The sequence below is a fragment of the Dendrobates tinctorius genome, unplaced genomic scaffold (assembly GCF_039654945.1).
Source record: "Dendrobates tinctorius isolate UK_male_01 unplaced genomic scaffold, ASM3965494v1 ptg000070l, whole genome shotgun sequence".
NCBI classification, from domain to species: Eukaryota; Metazoa; Chordata; class Amphibia; order Anura; family Dendrobatidae; genus Dendrobates; species Dendrobates tinctorius.
In genome coordinates, this window is record NW_027361738.1 from 21352916 (window position 1) to 21373904 (window position 20989).

General features: G+C 46.5%; 1 protein-coding gene across 7 annotated transcripts in view; it reads left to right on the top strand.

Moving 5' to 3' along the window:
• LOC141095453 (ATP-dependent translocase ABCB1-like) overlaps positions 1–20989 on the top strand; it is a 724951-nt gene that overhangs the window by 68860 nt on the left and 635102 nt on the right. For all 7 annotated transcript variants that reach the window (XR_012233391.1, XM_073581452.1, XM_073581451.1 and 4 more), the window contains exon 3: positions 1586–1655. Coding sequence is in view for 6 of the 7 variants with exons in the window: in XM_073581452.1 (XP_073437553.1) it covers positions 1586–1655 (70 nt within the window). In the remaining variant the exon portion in view is untranslated. The remainder of the gene's footprint in view (positions 1–1585; positions 1656–20989) is intronic.

Below are 20989 nucleotides of genomic sequence, written 5' to 3' on the forward strand. Positions count from 1 at the left end.
TAGACCTCAACCCACTCAAAGACTTGTGGGTAAAATTGAAGAAAACACTGTATACATGACAGAGTAAGTTTACTAATCTTGAATCTGATTGAGAGCATGCCCAGAAAGATTCAGGCAGTGATGAAAGTCAAAGGTGGATTAACAAAATAATAAAAATTAAAATTTAGATTTTTAGGAGAAAAACAGTAATAATGCAGTGACATGACAAGAATCTGCATAACTAATCACATACTAAAAAATTACAAATGAAATTTATGTGTGAGATAGTCAAGATGATTGTCAATAAAATTATGGTGGTCTCACGTTCGAAGCAGTAGTGGATGGTGAGATATGGAGCCTGAAAGTTAAAAGTTCAAAACATTGCTACTCTTTTAATCTTCACTGAATATTGTAAGAGCACACACAGCCCCTATATACTGTAAGAGCCCCCACATAACCTCACCATGATCAGCATGAGACCCACATAGCCTATCCATATTCAGCATGAGATCCACATAGCCTCCACATGATCATCATGAGACCTACATAGCCTTCCCATGATCAGTATGAGACCCACATAGCCTCCCCATGATCAGCATGAGAACCACATAGCCTCCACATGATCATCGTGAGACCTACATAGCCTCCCCATGATCAGCATGAGACCCACACAGCCTCCCCATGATCAGCATGAAACCAAATAGCATCTCCATGTCCAGCATAAGATCAACATAGCCTCCCCATGATCAGCATGAGTCCCACATAGCCTCCCCATGATCAGCATGAGACCCACATAACCTCCCCGTGTTCAGCATGAGACACACATAGCCACGCGTTTGCAAAGAATGCATTAAAAAATAATCAAAAATGTCATATTTGAACCAAAATAGTACCAATCAAAACATTTTGCTCGCAAAGAGCTCAATAGATGAAGAAAGAATAAAGTTACGGGTCTCAGGACATGGGACAACAAACCAAATATTTATTTTTACAAATCTGTGAATTTGTTTCACCACTAAAACAATTAGATCTATTTATGAGTGTGTACACACATTGTTTGTGGCATGTTTTTTTCAGATTTGAATCTTCAAAGTGATTTTTCAAATCTGCAGCATGTCAATTCTTTCAGTACTTTTGCAGCATTTCTCATGTATTCAAACCAATGGGGAAAATACTAAATTAAAAACAGACCAAAAACACATACAACAACATACCAAAATGTGTCAAATACATGCAAATTTAAAAGATTTACTGAAAATATTTGACCTGAAGTATCATGTTTCTAAATCCTTTTTGCCAGTCAAGGATCGCTGTAAAAACAAAACTCCTAGAGCATAAGAACAATACAGTTTTTTTCCTAGAATTTAACAGCACTTAAAATTTTTGCTACATTTTCCAGTACATTATATAGTAAAATGAATGTTGTTATGCAGAACTACAATTCATCTTGCAAAATACAGTCCCATATGGCTAAGTAGATGAAAAAATGAAAAAATTATGGATCTTGGAAGAAGGAAAGGAAAATACAAAGAGTGCTAAAATTAAAGTTGCCTGTAGGGAGAAGGGGTTAAACTTGTAAATAATTTAATGTATTTATAACTTACAGGAAAAATTATTGATGATGACAGTTCTGGTTTTCAGTATTACGAAAATACAAAAAGTGATGCTTCTAAAAGGTAACAAAAATCTATCTATAATCATAATTATTATCTATCTATCTATCATCTATTTTCTATCTATCTATCTATAATCATCATTATCTATCTATTAATTTATCTATCAATCTATCTACCGTATTTTTTGCTTTATAAGACACTCCAGATTATAAGATGCACCCCAAATTTTGAGGAGAAAAATAGGAAAAAAACTTTTTTTTAATAAAATGGTGGTACATCTTATAATCCATGCGTCTTATTGCTTACCGGGGGTGGTGATGGAGGAGGCCGGAGTGGAGCATTGCTGCTGGGGTGAGGGGGTGTTTTGATGTACAGCGTGCCGCTGCCTGTGTCTGATACAACCGCCGCCCTCTGTCCCCTGATACTTGCCGCCCCGGCGCTGTCCCTCGGTGCTTGCCACCACCGCCATGCTCTGTCCCCCGGTGCCTTCCGCCACGGTGCTCTGTCCCTGGTGCTGCCACCACCGCCACGCTCTGTCCCCTAGTGCTTGCCTCCGTGGTGCTCTGTTCCTAGTGCTTGCCACCACTGCCATGCTCTGTCCCCCGGGTCTTACTGCCACCGCCGCGCTCTGTCTCCCGAGATTTCAGTGCCGAGATCTCCATCTGCGCATGCGCTGCGGCCATTTTCCAGGAAGAAATCCACAGGAAAGCAGGCATGGAGCGGCAGAGACCCCCCACACTGAACGGGACAGAGCGCGGCGGTGGCGGCAACCACTGGGGGACAGAGCGTGGCGGTAAGAACCGGGGGACAGCGCGGCGGCAGCACCGAGGGACAGAGCGCCGCGGCAAGTACTGGACACCCTCAGCGGCAGCACAGAAAGGTATATCCTCTTTGTAAGATGCACCCCCATTTTCCCCTCAAATTTGGGGGAAAAAAGTGCGTCTCACAAAGCGGAAAATACGGTATTTATATATATATATCTATTTATATATAATCATCATTATTAATCTATCTACCTATCTATCTATAATTATCATTATCTATCTATTTATCTATCATCTTTCTATCTATCTATCTATCTATCTATCTATCTATCCAGAAAATCAGAAAAAAAACAGGCAGCACTCCAAAAATTTAAGTGAAAAACCATGGCTTTACTGATCCATTAGCAGCAACGTTTCGGTAGATTTCTGTGAAAGGCAGAAAGGCAGAGAAATCTGATGAAACGTTGCTGCTAAAGGATCAGTAAAGCCATGGTTTTTCACTTTAATTTTTGGAGTGCTGCCAGTTTTTTTTCTGACTTTCTATTTTGGAGGTTATTTAACAGGTTTTATTGTACCCGGATTCTTTTGGTAGTGCTGCCAAATTTTCTTTAATTATTTTAATTTTCTATCTATCTATCTATTAATCAATCTGTAATGATCCATATCTATCTGTAATGATCCATATCTATCTATAAATCTAACATCTCTATCTATTTATCTACAATCATCATTATCTATCTATCACCATCATCATCATTATTATTATCTATCTATCTATCTATTATCTATCTGTTTATAATCATTATCATCTACAGTGGGAACGGAAAGTATTCAGACCCCTTTAAATTTTTCACGCTTTGTTTCTTTGCAGCCATTTGGTAAATTCAAAAAAGGTCATTTGTTTCTCATTAATGTACACGCTGCACCCCATCTTCACTGAAAACCCCCCAGAAATGTAGGAATTGTTGCAAATTTATTAAAAAAAGAAAAACTGAAATATCACATGGTCATAAGTATTCAGACCCTTTGCTCAAACACTCATATTTAAGTCACATGCTGTCCATTTCCTTGTGATCCTCCTTGAGATGGTTCTACTCCTTCATTGGAGTCCAGCTGTATTTAATTAAACTAATAGGACTTGATTTGTAAAGGCACACACCTGTTTATATAAGACCTCACAGCTCACAGTGCATGTCAGACCAAATGAGAATCATAAGGTCAAAGTAACTGGCCAAAGAGCTCAGAGACTGAATTGTGGCAAGACACAGATCTGGCCAAGGTTACAAAAGAATTTCTGCAGTATTCAATGATCCTAAGAGCACAGTGGCCTCATTAATCCTTAAATGGAAAAGTTTGGGACCCCCAGAAGTCTTCCTAGACCTGGCCATCCAGCCAAACTGAGCAATCATGGGAGAAGAGCCTTGGTGATTCAGGTAAAGAAGAACCCCAAGATCACTGTGGTTGAGCTCCAGAGATGCAGTAGGGAGATTGAAGAAAGTTCCAAAAGTCAACTATCACTGCAGCCCTCCACCAGTATGGCCTTTATAGCAGAGTGGCCTGACGAAAGCCTCTCCTCAGTGCAAGACATATGAAAGCCTGCATAAAGTTTATTAAAAAACACATGAAGGACTCGCAGACTATGAGAAATAAGATTCTCTTGTCTGATGAGACGAAGATAGAACTTTTTGGTGATAATTCTAAGTGGTATATGTAGAGAAACCCAGGCACTGCTCATCACCTACCCAATACAATCCCAACAGTGAAACATGGTGGTGGCAGCATCATGCTATTAGGGTGTTTTTCAGCTGCAGGGACAGGACGACTGGTTGCCATTGAAGGAAACATGAATGCGGCCAAGTACAGAGATATCCTAGATGAAAACCTCTTACAGAGTGCTCTGGACCTCAGACTTGGCCGAAGGTTCACCTTCCAACAAGACAATGACCCTAAGCACATAGCTAAAATAACAAAGGAGTGGCTTCAGAAAAACTCTGTGACCACTCTTGACTGGCCGAGCCAGAGCCCCAACCTAAATCCAATTGAGCATCTCTGGAGAGACCTGAAAATGGCTGTCCACCAACGTTCACCATCCAACCTGACGTAACTGGAGAGGATCTGCAAGGAAGAATGGCAGAGGATCCCCAAATCCAGATGTGAAAAATGAGTTGCATCATTCCCAAGAAGACTCATGGCTGTACTAATTCAAAAGGTGCTTCTACTCAATACTGAACAAAGGGTCTGAATACTTTTGACCATGTGATATTTCAGTTTTTCTTTTTTAATAAATTTGCAAAAATTTCTATATTTCTGGTTTTCTTTTTCAGTCAAAATGGGGTGCAGATTGTACATTAATGAGAAAAAATTAACTTTTTTGAATTTACCAAATGGCTGCAATGAAACAAAGAGTGAAAAATTTAAAGGGGTCTGAATACTTTCCGTACCCACTGTATATATCTAGTTATCTATCTATTTATCTATCTATCTATCTATCTATCTATCTATCTGTCTATAATTATCATTATCTATTTGTTTACTTACCTACTGTTGTTTACGTATATTTAGTATTAGCTGAAGAGCCCGGCGCTGCTCGGGCATAGTAACTAACTGTGGTTAGTTATAACAAATTATAATTATCCTCCATCCCATAGTCCCGTGCCCATATACCCATCATACCTATCCACCATCCCATAGTCCCATGCCCATATACCCATCATACATATCCACCATCCCATAGGCCCGTGCCCATATACCCATCATACATATCCTCCATCCCATAGGCCCGTGCCCATATACCCATCACACATCCTCCAATTAAAACTAATATTAATCATCTCCAGAGAATCCAGGTAAACAAACTTCTAGTTGTAGCAGGTTTTTAGGATTGCTACTTTGTATATGACATAATCAATTTTTCCAACAAATGTTAAGAGATATCTAAAGGGAGTCTGTCACCAGTTTTTTGGCCTATCAACTAAAAGTATCATCTAATAGAGCGGGACCTATACATTCCCCAACTACTGGTGAAACCCCCTGACTCCCCATGAACCCCCCATAAAAACCTTTTTATAGTGCTCCCACGCTGTATGTAAATATCCTCGGTCCGGTCCGATGGAAGTACCATGTCACGGAAGTATTTTGCTGTGTTCCGGGACATAGTTCACCGGCGCAAGTGCACTAATGCTTTTCAGCTTTGCCCACAGTTGGGCAAAGCATGCTGTGCACGCATGGGAGGCAATTTGAATGCGCACCCGATGGACCTGTACGCGAGCAACGCTATTCACAGAACGGAATGCGTGCAGCACGCCGATTTGGAATGGAGAAAGGGACCAGAACCAACGCTCATCGGACAAGTAGTTGGGGAATGTATAGCTCACACTCTATTAGATGATATTTTTAGTTGATAGGCCGAAAAAACTGGTGACAGATTCCCTTTAAGTTAAATTCACTATATCAAAATTCAAGTAGGTTAGTTTACATACACTACATTGACTGTGTCTTTATCCCCTTACCAATATGGTGTGAGCTGATAATGGCTGTGTATCACAGCCAGAATCTACCACCAACAACTATGTGTAGAGCAGAGCTCCGCCAGTGACTGTTAACCTGCTAAATGTTGCTGTCAATCTGTTACAGCTGCATTAACATCGTGTTGCATGGGGCCGTGTCATTCTATGCACTCATCTGTGCCCCCATGAATCAATTGCAAGGTGCCGATGGATTGCTATGAAAGAAGATCTGCTGGAGACCTCTGTACCTGCCATCATAAAGCTCTGTTGAAACTCTGTGGCTGGAATCACACTAGCGTATAGCATCTGATGCGAAAACTTTGGATGCCATACCCCCGGCTCCTGCTCTGATGGAGCCGAGTGTCAGTGCTCTGTGCTCTTATCCTCTCGCATGAGAGGATCGTAGTGTGAGTAGACTGCAGGCATGTAGTATGCAGTAATGGACCGTACACATACCAAGGGTGATAGGGGTTTATTTTACAATAGAAAACTCCACGCAGGGAGAAAACAGAGGGATATTATTCTCTTATACAGCAAATGACTATTGGGAATAACTTAAGGCACAAGAATAAGTAAGGCAGACAGTACAATTAAATACTACTTATCCCTAAGGTGTCAGTCACGGTTATACTCCTGACCGTGAATGGAGCACTTAGGATATGTCGCAGTGGAGGTCTGACAGTCCTGAGGAAGCTGGTATAATATACCCTGACGATGGCGTGTCCTCTTGTGGTCCTGACGATGGCAGCGCCTCCTTGAGATCCTGATGCAGGACTTGGGTCCAGAAGATGAAGCGATGAAGGGGGAAACGTCTTTTTCCTCAGCGGTGAGTGTCCCAACACTACGGAGACTTGCAGCACTGCCCAAACACAGTTTACAATGGGCAGCCCGGTTCGCTGTGTCGACTCGACACACGCCTAATTCCAGTTCACAGACCTTCTCTCTCACGGTCAGTGCTGTCGGCGAGGGCGGCTGTGGCAGAGTTGTCAACTGTGTCAGCGGTCTCAGCAAGGGCAGAGATGTCAGCGGGGACAGAGGTGTCTCAGCAGTACTCTGTCAGTAGTCTCCTGTCAAAGCACTCTGCCATCCCAGGCTCTGCTCTATTCTGCCCAGTCGCCTCTCAGCTGTTTTCACCTCACAGGTCTCTCGTGCGCTCGAAGTTACCAACCAAAATGTTTGAATCCTCCTTCTCTCAGCTTGGCCATGCCGCCTTCACTCGAGTACATGGAGCGGTCTCGCGCTTTAAGCTTTTCCTCCTGCGACTTATTTGGCAGCCCCGATGGTTCCAGACCCATCATGGAGGAGACATGCCTAACTAGTTCCTTCCCCTTACATCCTCGGCTCCTGATCTGCTGCGAGCGGGAGAAGGAACTGAGTGTCAGTGCTCTGTGCTCTTATCCTCTCGCATGAGAGGATCGCAGCACAGCTGCAGAGGAAATGAAGAGATTATTTTCTCCATCTCCTCTGCTGCCGGCATCGGTGGGAATTGATTAAAGCGTCACGTCTATACTAAAATTCAATGAATGAAAACATCTTACCCTACAAAAAAAACAATCCTCCACATAGCCATATTGACCGAAAAATGAAACAATACAGATCTCAGAAAATGGGTACTCGATAAAAAATTACGGTACATATAATTTTCAAATTTCTGATTTTTTTACCAGTAAAATAATAATAAAAAAGTAACAAGTTTAATATTGATATAATTGTATTGACATGGACAATCTTCACACCTGAACATTTTTACCACACAATGTACGCCGTAAAAACAGTTCCCAAAAAACAATGTCAGAATTGTGTAATTTCTGCAATTTTATTGCACTTGGAATTTTATTCCTCTGTGTTCCTGTACACTATGTGGTAAAATGAGTGGTGTCATTAAAACTCGTCACGCAAAAAAAGAAGTTCTCATATGTCTACGTGGAATAAAAGATAAAACAGTAATGACCCTTTGAAGATGGGAAGCAAAAGCAAAAACACAAAAGTTAAAAATGGCCATATTAGGAAGGGCTTAAGTAAAATGGAAAATTCCTAAAAATGATATCAAGACCACAGCTTCTGATAGATTATTTGACTTTATTTCAGCTAATTGGAGGTTTATATGTGGCTATATTTTAAGGCTTTCTTGCCTCTCTTGCCTAACATCATTAAAAACTAAAACACATCAAGACTAGTGATGGGCGAGCACTAAAATGCTCGGGTGCTCGACCAGAGCAACAAAGCCCAATGTAAGTCTATGGGAAACTTGATCATTTTTCCGGCGGCCCCCTTGGCGGTCTGCAGAGGGACTAGAAATTGTGGAAATCAATGGGAACAGTGCTCAAATAACATGGGAACAGCATGGGGAAGACCACTGGAAGCATTTCTGACTCCCATGTCACTGCTGTGAACGATGTTGTCAGAGTCTTACACCACTTTTACAGACTCACAATAAAACATACAAAAACGAAACCAAAATAGATTTTCCTGGGAAATACAGTTTATTAAGGAACATCCTTTCCAGGGTAATGACTTGTATATAAGGCAAAATAAATAACCAAAAACAAAAAATGCTCCTCCACACCTTGGGCTATGTTCACACATAGAGTTTTTGATGCGTTTTTTAACTTCAGCATTGCTTTCAACCAAGACAAACGCATTCACTGGGAAATGTCATTTTAACATTTTACAGCCTTATCTGGCCATGTGCTGTGTGACACATCATCAGACACATCTTGTTTCATTTATGAAGGAGGGACTCTGAAAGTCACAAAATCTATTTTTATAGGGCCATCAGGCTGCCTTTACTATTCTTAAAGGGCCAGCAGTCGACCCTCACTATTCTTAGAGAGCCATCAGTCGGCTATGCTTTGTTGTTCCCATTATTAAACAGTGGGTCTCCTATACTGTTATTGCGTATGCAGTGAGTGGCAGGGCTGCCCAAAATTTGGACGCACCCCAATACTCCTTTGAAGAGATGTACAGGAGGGCCTCATGAAAAAATGTTCCCATTATTAGGAAGTGGGTCTCCCATACTGTTTGCCTATGCGGTGAATGCAATGGCTGCCAAAAATTTGGAAGCACTCCAATGCCCCTTTGAAGAAATGTATAGGAGGGCCTCATGAAAAAATGTTCCCATTATTAGGAAGTGGGTCTCCCATACTGTTTGCTTATGCAGTGAATGGAAGGGCTGCCAAAAATTGGAGGCACTCCAATGCCCCTTAGAAGAGACGTCGACGAGGGCCTCATGAAAAAAAATATTCCCATTAGAAAGGAGCAGGTGTTCTATATTTGTAATACCCATGCACTAAGTGTATGGGCTGACAAACATTTACCCCTGGGGGGGTATACATGAGCATACTGTATACCAAATTTTTTTTACGAGCTTCATAAACACCCTTTAAAAAAATTATGTGGGTGTTGCATCACAGTCGGTCACCCTGGTGATATGGTGGTGGAGGATGAGGATGAGGAGAAGGAGGAGGACAATGGCAAATAACCAAAATCAGGAAGCATATACCCATGTGTGAGTGTGAAGAGGTGCATGGGAATAGACTTTCCCAAAAAATACACTAGATTTGAATTTATGTTGCGCTGCTATCATGCAGTGGTGTTGAGAAGTCTGGCCCATTCCAGCCCTTGTTCATTTTTATAAGAGTCAGCCTGTCAGCATTTTCAGTTGACAGGCGGATGCACTTATCAGTTATAATTCAACCAGCGGCATTAGAAAACTGCTCTGACAAAACTCTAGTGGCAGGGCAGGCCAGGACCTCCAAGGCTTAGAGAGCCAGTTCATGCCACGTGTCCAGCTTGGATACCCAATAATTATAAGGCACAGAGGAATCATGGAAGACGTTGTTGCGGTCAGCAAGGTTCTCTCTCAGCATCTTCCCAAACTTTGCACTCTTTGTGAGATTACCCCATGCCTCAGGGCCTGTGCAATGGGAGGGTCTGAGAAATGTCTCCCAGAACTTTGCCAGTGTTTCCCTGCCTCTGCTGGATTGGAGTTGTGTCTCTCTCACCTGTACTCCTTGGTTGTCCAACAAATTGTGACCCCTGCCGCCAGCTGTTTCAGATGGGAATTTTTTTTAATAATTCCGCAACTTGGGATTTCTGGAACTGCCCCATTTTAGTAGAACTGTCTGCCTCAGGAATAAGAGATAGAAAGTTCTCCTTATAGCATGGGTCTGGAAGTGTCACCAGCCAGTAATGACTGTTACCCAAAATTTTGAGAACTCAAGGGTCAAGGGAAAGGCAGTGTAACATAAACTGAGCCATGGAAGCCAGACTGCTAACATGCAAGACTTTCATGTCATCACCAGGAGGATGACTGACCATGCTCTCCTCCTCTTCCTCCTCCTCCCTGTCCTTAGGCCATCCATGCTGAACAGACGGTATGACAGTTGTGAAGATAGTACCATCCATCTATAGTGCATGAAACTAGCTCCTGTTCTTCCTCCTCCTCTTCCTCATTGTCACCCACTCCATGTTGGGAAGAGATGAGGCTGGGCTGTGTGTAATCACCCTGTATGGTTCCTAGCTTCATCTCATTGAGCTCTGCTTGCAATGCATCCTCTTTGATTGTAAGCAGAAAGTTGTCACGTGCCCCGTCCTGTGTGACACGGCCAGCAGGCCGGTACCTAATACAACAGGACACGGCACGTGTAATTGTCCAGTGTGACGCGGCCCGCAGGCTGGTAACTAATACAACAAAACACAGGGGATAGGGAAACATTTACAACGGTGGGCCCTGCGATAGGGAACAGGGGATGTGGAGTCCTCCTGCACTCCCCTGAGTCAGTGTCCCTAACGCTCCTATCGTTCCCTATACAGGCTCCTCACCTGTCGCCGATCAGGATATCTGTCACGCTAGCTCACCCTACACCTATCCCTTGCTAGGGAGCTGGGTGGTGCATGCACTTGCCCCACCACTGTACTAACATCAACATGAGGAAAAGTGATAGACAGGGAAACACTTAGCTTTGCTCTGATGCTCTTGCTCCAGGCAACAGAGTCCAACACCTGAGTGCATCTTCCTCCCACCGTGTCCAACACCTGGGTGCACTGTCCAGCAACGGAGTCCAGCACCTGAGTGCAGCTGTCCCGCAATGGAGTCCAGCACCTGAGTGCAGCTTCCAGCAATAGAGTCCAGCACCTGAGTGCAGCTTCCAGCAAAAGAGTCCAGCAACTGACTGCAGCTCTACACCATAGCTGCCACTCCACCAAGTTTTGCAAGAAATCTTCACTGACACCATAGCTGCCACTCCACCATGCTTTACAGGAGCTCCTCACTGACACCATAGCTGCCACTCTACCATGCTTTACACGAACTCCTCGCTGACACCATAGCTGCCACTCCAGGACTCTGACTGAGCTGTCCTGGACTCTCCTCAGCTCCTTCCTTCACCCAGCATGGTTGGAAAAGACCAACAATATCTCCAATGTCAGTGAGCACAACTGACACACCTTTATTGAGTAAACACATCTGTTAGTGATTCCCGTGCAATTACACTAACCACCACCGGGGGCCAAACCATCTCTAAAAACACCAGTGCGATGACCATACTGGCCACCGGGGGCAAACCCAAGTCCAAGCACACAGCTCAAGGAAAAAAAAAGGTTACTTTGCATTATATCAGTCATGATCCAGCATGGATCATGACAGTACCCTCCCCTTAATGAGGGGCCTCTGGACCCTCAAGACCACTCCCATCAGGGTACCACCTACAGCGGGGATGCCCAGACCCAGAGTTTACCCCAGCAACTACCTGCACATCAGGTTTATGACAAACGCACCGCTGGTATTGGCAATATAAGTTCTGGAGGCACCACACATCTCCAAAGCGCCGTCCTGGGGAACGAGTTACATATGTGTATGTTTGATATGAGCTGGTAAGACTCCACAACACACTCCCACTAGATGTTTTTTTTGGTGGGACCCATACACATTCGTTCACACACAGGTCTGGACCTGAACTTTTATTGCCACACATTAGTTTGTCAAAAATCGGGGAACTCTCTCTGGGAATGCCAACAGAGGCGTCCCCCTGTGTCACCACACTCACACCCCCGCACTCCACCAAGGGGTACACCACCCCCCAACCCTTTCCACCACGAGGTCTGCGCCTCCAGGGTTGGCTAATGGCGAAGGTAGAGACTTGCCCCTACTCACCTGCAGCACACCTGCTTCTCACATCGGTGAGGGAGGGGCCTGGGATATGGAGGAAAAATACACTCCCTGGTCGTCTTCCTCCACATGACTAGGAGGGGCGGCTTCTTTGGTGGTATGGAAGATTTGGCGTGAGCCCCGCGGACCATATCACCAGTCTGCTCACTACAGGGACATACCCCTTTCACCTCAGGGAACCCCAGACAGCACCATGGGGACACCAACTCCACCCACCTGTCTGGGTGCGTCCACCAGTATGAGCAAGTCCTGCTCCCCACCAGCAACTCTAGGGGGCTTCATTGCCAGCCGCTATTTGATTTTCCGGTTGAGTCAGAGGGAAGGCCCCAGACCCTGATTACTGCTGCTGGAACTGCTTACACACCATGCAGCTCCTCACTCACCTCAGTGAGGCCCAGCAGCAAATGCTCACTGGTCTGAACATGGCCTGAGGCTCACCAGAAAAAAATGTATGGGTTGGTGATAATGTCACATGCCCCGTCCTGTGTGACACGGCCAGCAGGCCGGTAACTAATACAACAGGACACGGCACGTGTAATTGTCCAGTGTGACGCAGCCCGCAGGCCGGTAACTAATATAACAAGACACAGGGGATAGAGAAACATTTACAAAGGTGGGCCCTGCGATAGGGAACGGGGGATGTGGCGTCCTCCTGCACTCCCCTGAGTGTCCCTAATGCTCCTATCGTTCCCTATACAGGCTCCTCACCTGTCGCCGATCAGGATACCTGTCACCCTTGCACACCCTACACCTTTTCCTTACTAGGGAACTGGGTGGTGCAGACACTAGCCCCACCGCTGTACTAACACAAATATGAGGAAAAGTGACAAACAGGGAAACACTTAGCTTTGCTCTGATGCACTTGCTCAAGGCAACAGAGTCCAACACCTGAGTGCATCTTCCTCCCACCGTGTCCAACACCTGGGAGCACTGTCCAGCAACGGAGTCCAGCACCTGAGTGCAACTGTCCCGCAATGGAGTCCAGCACCTGAGTGCAGCTTCTAGCAATAGAGTCAAGCACCTGAGTGCAGCTTCCAGCAAAAGAGTCCAGCAACTGACTGCAGCTCTACACCATAGCTGCCACTCCACCAAGTTTTGCAAGAAATCTTCACTGACACCATAGCTGCCACTCCACCATGCTTTACACGAGCTCCTCGCTGACACCATAGCTGCCACTCCTCCATACTTTACACGAACTCCTCGCTGACACCATAGCTGCCACTCCAGGACTCTGACTGAGTTGTCCTGGACTCTCCTCAGCTCCTTCCTTCACCCAGCATAGTTGGAAAAGACCAACAATATCGCCAACGTCAGTGAGCACAACTGCCAAACCTTTATTGAGTAAACACACCTGTTAGTGATTCCCGTGCAATTACACTAACCACCACCGGGGGCCAAACTATCTCTAAAAACACCAGTGCGATGACCATACTGGCCACCGGGGGGCAAACCCAAGTCTGAACACACAGCTCAAGTTAAAAAAAAGGTTACTTTGCATTATATCAATCATGATCCAGCATGGATCATGACAGCACCCTCCCCTTAATGAGGGGCCTCTGGACCCTCAAGACCACTCCCATCAGGGTACCACCTACAGCGCGGACGCCCAGACCCAAAGTTTACCCCAGCAACTACCTGCACGTCAGGTTTATGACAAACGCACCGCTGGTATTGGCAATATAAGTTCTGGAGGCACCGCACATCTCCAAAGCGCCGTCCTGGGGAACGAGTTACATATGTGTATGTTTGATATGAGCTGGTAAGACTCCACAACACACTCCCACTAGATGTTTTTTTTGGTGGGACCCATACACATTCGTTCACACACAGGTCTGGACCTGAACTTTTATTGCCACACATTAGTTTGTCAAAAATCGGGGAACTCTCTCTGGGAATGCCAACAGAGGCGTCCCCCTGTGTCACCACACTCACACCCCCGCACTCCACCAAGGGGTACACCACCCCCCAACCCTTTCCACCACGAGGTCTGCGCCTCCAGGGTTGGCTAATGGCGAGGGTAGAGACTTGCCCCTACTCACCTGCAGCACACCTGCTTCTCACATCGGTGAGGGAGGGGCCTGGGATATGGAGGAAAAATACACTCCCTGGTCGCCTTCCTCCACATGACTAGGAGGGGCGGCTTCTTTGGTGGTATGGAAGATTTGGCGTGAGCCCCGCGGACCATATCACCAGTCTGCTCACTACAGGGACATACCCCTTTCACCTCAGGGAACCCCAGACAGCACCATGGGGACACCAACTCCACCCACCTGGGTGCGTCCACCAGTATGAGCAAGTCCTGCTCCCCACCAGCAACTCTAGGGGGCTTCATTGCCAGCCGCTATTTGATTTTCCGGTTGAGTCAGAGGGAAGGCCCCAGACCCTGATTACTGCTGCTGGAACTGCTTACACACCATGCAGCTCCTCACTCACCTCAGTGAGGCCCAGCAGCAAATGCTCACTGGTCTGAACATGGCCTGAGGCTCACCAGAAAAAAATGTATGGGTTGGTGATAATGTCACATGCCCCGTCCTGTGTGACACGGCCAGCAGGCCGGTAACTAATACAACAGGACACGGCACGTGTAATTGTCCAGTGTGACGCAGCCCGCAGGCCGGTAACTAATATAACAAGACACAGGGGATAGAGAAACATTTACAAAGGTGGGCCCTGCGATAGGGAAAGGGGGATGTGGCGTCCTCCTGCACTCCCCTGAGTGTCCCTAATGCTCCTATCGTTCCCTATACAGGCTCCTCACCTGTCGCCGATCAGGATACCTGTCACCCTTGCACACCCTACACCTATTCCTTACTAGGGAACTGGGTGGTGCAGACACTAGCCCCACCGCTGTACTAACACAAATATGAGGAAAAGTGACAAACAGGGAAACACTTAGCTTTGCTCTGATGCACTTGCTCAAGGCAACAGAGTCCAACACCTGAGTGCATCTTCCTCCCACCGTGTCCAACACCTGGGAGCACTGTCCAGCAACGGAGTCCAGCACCTGAGTGCAACTGTCCCGCAATGGAGTCCAGCACCTGAGTGCAGCTTCTAGCAATAGAGTCAAGCACCTGAGTGCAGCTTCCAGCAAAAGAGTCCAGCAACTGACTGCAGCTCTACACCATAGCTGCCACTCCACCAAGTTTTGCAAGAAATCTTCACTGACACCATAGCTGCCACTCCACCATGCTTTACACGAGCTCCTCGCTGACACCATAGCTGCCACTCCACCATACTTTACACGAACTCCTCGCTGACACCATAGCTGCCACTCCAGGACTCTGACTGAGTTGTCCTGGACTCTCCTCAGCTCCTTCCTTCACCCAGCATGGTTGGAAAAGACCAACAATATCGCCAACGTCAGTGAGCACAACTGCCAAACCTTTATTGAGTAAACACACCTGTTAGTGATTCCCGTGCAATTACACTAACCACCACCGGGGGCCAAACTATCTCTAAAAACACCAGTGCGATGACCATACTGGCCACCGGGGGGCAAACCCAAGTCCGAACACACAGCTCAAGTTAAAAAAAAGGTTACTTTGCATTATATCAATCATGATCCAGCATGGATCATGACAGCACCCTCCCCTTAATGAGGGGCCTCTGGACCCTCAAGACCACTCCCATCAGGGTACCACCTACAGCGGGGATGCCCAGACCCAAAGTTTACCCCAGCAACTACCTGCACGTCAGGTTTATGACAAACGCACCGCTGGTATTGGCAATATACACTCACTGGCCACTTTATTAGGTACACCATGCTAGTAACGGGTTGGACCCCCTTTTGCCTTCAGAACTGCCTCAATTCTTCGTGGCAGAGATTCAACAAGGTGCTGGAAGCATTCCTCAGAGATTTTGGACCATATTGACATGATGGCATCACACAGTTGGCGCAGATTTGTCGGCTGCACATCCCTGATGCGAATCTCCCGTTCCACCACATCCCAAAGATGCTCTATTGGATTGAGATCTGGTGACTGAGGAGGCCATTTGAGTACAGTGAACTCATTGTCATGTTCAAGAAACCAATCTGAGATGATTCGAGCTTTATGACATGGCGCATTATCCTGCTGAAAGTAGCCATCAGATGCCTGTTCTTAGCTGAGAGGAGTGGTACCCAGTGTGGTCTTCTGCTGCTGTAGCCCATCTGCCTCAAAGTTCGACGCACTGTGCGTTCAGAGATGCTCTTCTGCCTACCTTGGTTGTAACGGGTGGCAATTTGAGTCACTGTTGCCTTTCTATCAGCTCGAACCAGTATGCCCATTCTCCTCTGACCTCTGGCATCAACAAGGCATTTCCGGCCACAGAACTGCCGCTCACTGGATTTTTTTTCTTTTTCGGACCATTCTCTGTAAACCCTAGAGATGGTTGTGCGTGAAAATCCCAGTAGATCAGCAGTTTCTGAAATACTCAGACCAGCCCTTCTGGCACCAACAATCATGCCACGTTCAAAGGCACTCAAATCACCTTTCTTCCCCATACTGATGCTCGGTTTGAACTGCAGGAGATTGTCTTGACCATGTCTACATGCCTAAATGCACTGAGTTGCCGCCATGTGATTGGCTGATTAGAAATTAAGTCTTAACACACAGTTGGACAGGTGTACCTAATAAAGTGGCCAGTGAGTGTAAGTTCTGGAGGCACCGCACATCTCCAAAGCGCCGTCCTGGGGAACGAGTTACATATGTGTATGTTTGATATGAGCTGGTAAGACTCCACAACACACTCCCACTAGATGTTTTTTTTGGTGGGACCCATACACACTCGTTCACACACAGGTCCGGACCTGAACTTTTATTGCCACACATTCGTTTGTCAAAAATCGGGGAACTCTCCCTGGGAATGCCAACAGAGGCATCCCCCTGTGTCACCACACTCACACCCCCGCACTCCACCAAGGGGTACACCCCCCCCAACCCTTTCCACCACGAGGTCTGCACCTCCAGGGTTGGTTAATGGCGAGGGTAGAGAGTTGCCCCTACTCACCTGCAGCACACCTGCTGCTCACACCGGTGAGGGAGGGGCCTGGGATATGGAGGAAAAATACACTCCCTGGTCGCCTTCCTCCACATGACTAGGAGGGGGCGGCTTCTCCGGTGGTATGGAAGATTTTGCGTGAGCCCCGCGGACCATATCACCAGTCTGCTCACTACAGGGACGTACCCCTTTCACCTCAGGGAACCACAGACAGCACCATGGGGACACCAACTCCACCCACCTGTCTGGGTGCGTCCACCAGTATGAGCAAGTCCTGCTCCCCAGCAGCGACTCTAGGGGGCTTCATTGCCAGCTGCTATTTGATTTTCCGGTTGAGTCAGAGGGAAGGCCCCAGACCCTGATTACTGCTGCTGGAACTGTTTACACACCATGCAGCTCCTCACTCACCTCAGTGAGGCCCAGCAGCAAATGCTCACTGGTCTGAACATGGCCTGAGGCTCACCAGAAAAAAATGTATGGGTTGGTGATAATGTCACGTGCCCCGTCCTGTGTGACACGGCCAGCAGGCCGGTAACTAATACAACAGGACACGGCACATGTAATTGTCCAGTGTGACGCAGCCCACAGGCCGGTAACTAATACAACAAGACACAGGGGATAGGGAAACATTTACAATGGTGGGCCCTGCAATAGGGGACGGGGGATGTGGCGTCCTCCTGCACTCCCCTGAGTGAGTGTCCCTAACGCTCCTATCATTCCCTATACAGGCTCCTCACCTGTCGCCGATCAGGATACCTGTCACCCTAGCACACCCTACACCTATTCCTTACTATGGAGCTGGGTGGTACAGACACTGGCCCCACTGCTGTACTAACACCAACATGAGGAAAAGTGACAAACAGGGAAACACTTAGCTTTGCTCTGATTATTATTATTATTATTATTTATTGTTATAGCGCCATTTATTCCATGGCGCTTTACATGTGAGGAGGGGTATACATAAAAACAAGTACAATAATCTTAAACAATACAAGTCATAACTGGTACAGGAGGAGAGAGGACCCTGCCCGCGAGGGCTCACAATCTTCAAGGGATGGGTGATAATACAGTAGGCGAGGGTAGAGCTGGTCGTGCAGCGGTTTGGTGAGCACTTGCTCAAGGCAACAGAGTCCAACACCTGAGTGCATCTTCCTCCCACCATGTCCAACACCTGGGTGCACTGTCCAGCAACGGAGTCCAGCACCTGAGTGCAGCTCTCCCGCAATGGAGTCCAGCACCTGAGTGCAGCTTCCAGCAATAGAGTCCAGCACCTGAGTGCAGCTTCCAGCAAAAGAGTCCAGCAACTGACTGCAGCTCTACACCATAGCTGCCACTCCACCAAGTTTTGCAAGAAATCTTCACTAACACCATAGCTGCCACTCCACCATGCTTTACACAAACTCCTCGCTGACACCATAGCTGCCACTCCAGGACTCTGACTGAGTGTTCCTGGACTCTCCTCAGCTCCTTCCTTCACCCAGCATGGTTGGAAAAGACCAACAATATCGCCAACGTCAGTGAGCACAACTGACACACTTTTATTGAGTAAACACACCTGTTAGTGATTCCCGTGCAATTACACTAACCACCACCGGGGGCCAAACTATCCCTAAAAACTCCAGTGCGATGACCATACTGGCCACCGGGGGCAAACCCAAGTCCGAGCACACAGCTCAAGTTAAAAAAAAGGTTACTTTGCATTATATCAGTCATGATCCAGCATGGATCTTGACAAGAGTGTTTCAGAACACAGAGAATCGGGATGATGACACTAATTTTGTCATCATCACCGCTCACCATCTTAGTGGAGTCCTCAAAGTTTTGGAAGATGGTACATATGTCTGACATCCATGTCCACTCCTGAGGTCTTATGTGTGGAGTCTGAACTGAATGCCGACAGCCTCGTTGATGCTGGCAGTCAACTGCCCTTTTCTGCTCATAAATCCTTCCCAACATCTGCAGTTTAGAGTTCCAACACGTGGGGAAATCACACAACATTCGGGGAGCCAGAAGCCGCAGCAAGGGCGGCGGAAGCTGTAGTTGACTTTATAAAATGGGCACACAGGCGGCATACTTGAACAAGCAGATCTGGCAGCTCTGTGTTGATTTTGAGAAACCGCTGAACAACGAGGTTAAGCACATGGGCCAGGCATGGTACGTGTGTGAGCTTGCCTCAGAGCCACCACCAGGTTACAGCCATTGTCACACACGACTATGCCTGGTTGTAGGGTCAGCAGAGTCAGCTACAGATCTGCCTGCTCTTTAAGAGCTGTCCACAACTCCTCAACATTGTGCACTTTGTCACCTAAGCATATTATCTTCAACACAGCCTGTTACCCCTTGGCTGAGGCGGTGCTGCAGTGCTTTCAGCCTGTGTGACTGGTGTGGTAATTTCTGAGATAGAGGCTAAAGAGGAGGGGGATGTGTAGGAGCTGTAGACCATGGGGGCAACCCTGATCTATCAGTTGTACTGGCAACTTCTATCGTGTTGGTGTTACGGGGAATAGTTGCCCGTCTTCTGTCTGTGGCACCACACTGCTTCTTCCTGCCTGTTGGAATGCTACAGCTCCCTCCTCCTGTGTACTGCTGTCCTCGCTCTGCATGTCCTCCTGCCAGGTTGGTTCAGTTACTATATCATCCACCACCACTTCTGCTTCTGAACCCTGGTCCCCCTCCTGACCTTCTGGCAATTGGGTCTCATCATCATCCACCTCTTGTGACACTTTCCCCATGCGATCTCCCCTTGCCCTGTTTCAAGTGGACTGGGTGAGAGACCCGAATCTATAAATGGAAAAGTGAACAGCTCTTCGGAGTGTCCAAGCGTGGGATCAGTTGTCTCTGGGCACTCGGCTATGGTGGGAGGAAAGAGGATCAGGGTGAGGAATATGCGGTCCAGACTCACGGCTACTGAGACTTGACCATGTGGAAGACTGTTAGCACCACACTGGATCCCTGCTCTGACTGACAGGGTCTCTGGTGTGTCAGTTCACTCACCCGTGCTGCAGTTGGATCCTCTCTTCCTCATGCTTCGCATGCTCCCAGCAGCACTTCCAGCTGGGCTTTCAACCTTGTCCTCTTAAAGGGCCAGTGTGTGCACTTGCTATTTCCTCCCCAGCCAATGATTGTGAGGCATTATGTATATATTGCTTCCTCTCAACTGGGGAGGTGCCTGAGCAACCTTCCTGTTTTGCAGTCTAAGCTGTGTAAGGTTGATTACCATTCCTTGCTGTACTCTGATGCAGATCCTGCCTGCTGATCACTGGTGACCAATAGAAGCGCTACTGCAGCGCGAAACGGCTGTCGTCCTCTCCACTCCTGCTCCCATCCTCCCTATGCCGATGTTTTAAAGTATTGGAATAAAGAAGTTTTTAACCGATGAGTGCCATCCGTTTTTTTCTTTTTTGTATATATATATATATATATATATATATATATATTTATATATATACACAGAAATAGTAAAATATACTGTATGTAGCATCAGGTGGAAGGTTCATAGAAAAGCCTAATATATACTGCCATAGATCAAGAGAGAGCATATATCGTATGTTAGGTACAGTTATTACATCCAGACTGGAGATGAGCGAGCACTAATTGCTCGGGTGCTTGTTGTTTGAACCGAACAATTCCTAACATGCAACATGCTCGTTTCAAGTAACGAGAATAATGGAAGTCATTGGAAAAGCTAAGCTTTTTTCCTGCAGACCCTAGAAAGAGGTCTGGGGGCAGCATGAGGAAAACCCCTGGAAGCATCTCTGACTCCGAGATCGCTGCTGTGAACAATGGTGTCACACTTTGACTCCACTTTAAGGACTAACAATAAAACATTCCAAATCAACGAGAAATTGCATTTTACAGGAAAAGAAAGTCAAGAAACATTTTTCCTGTATAATGTCTTGTATATAATGCAAAAGGATTTTTAAAAAATCATAATTTTATTAAACCAAACTTAATTTTTTTATGAAAAAAGGATAT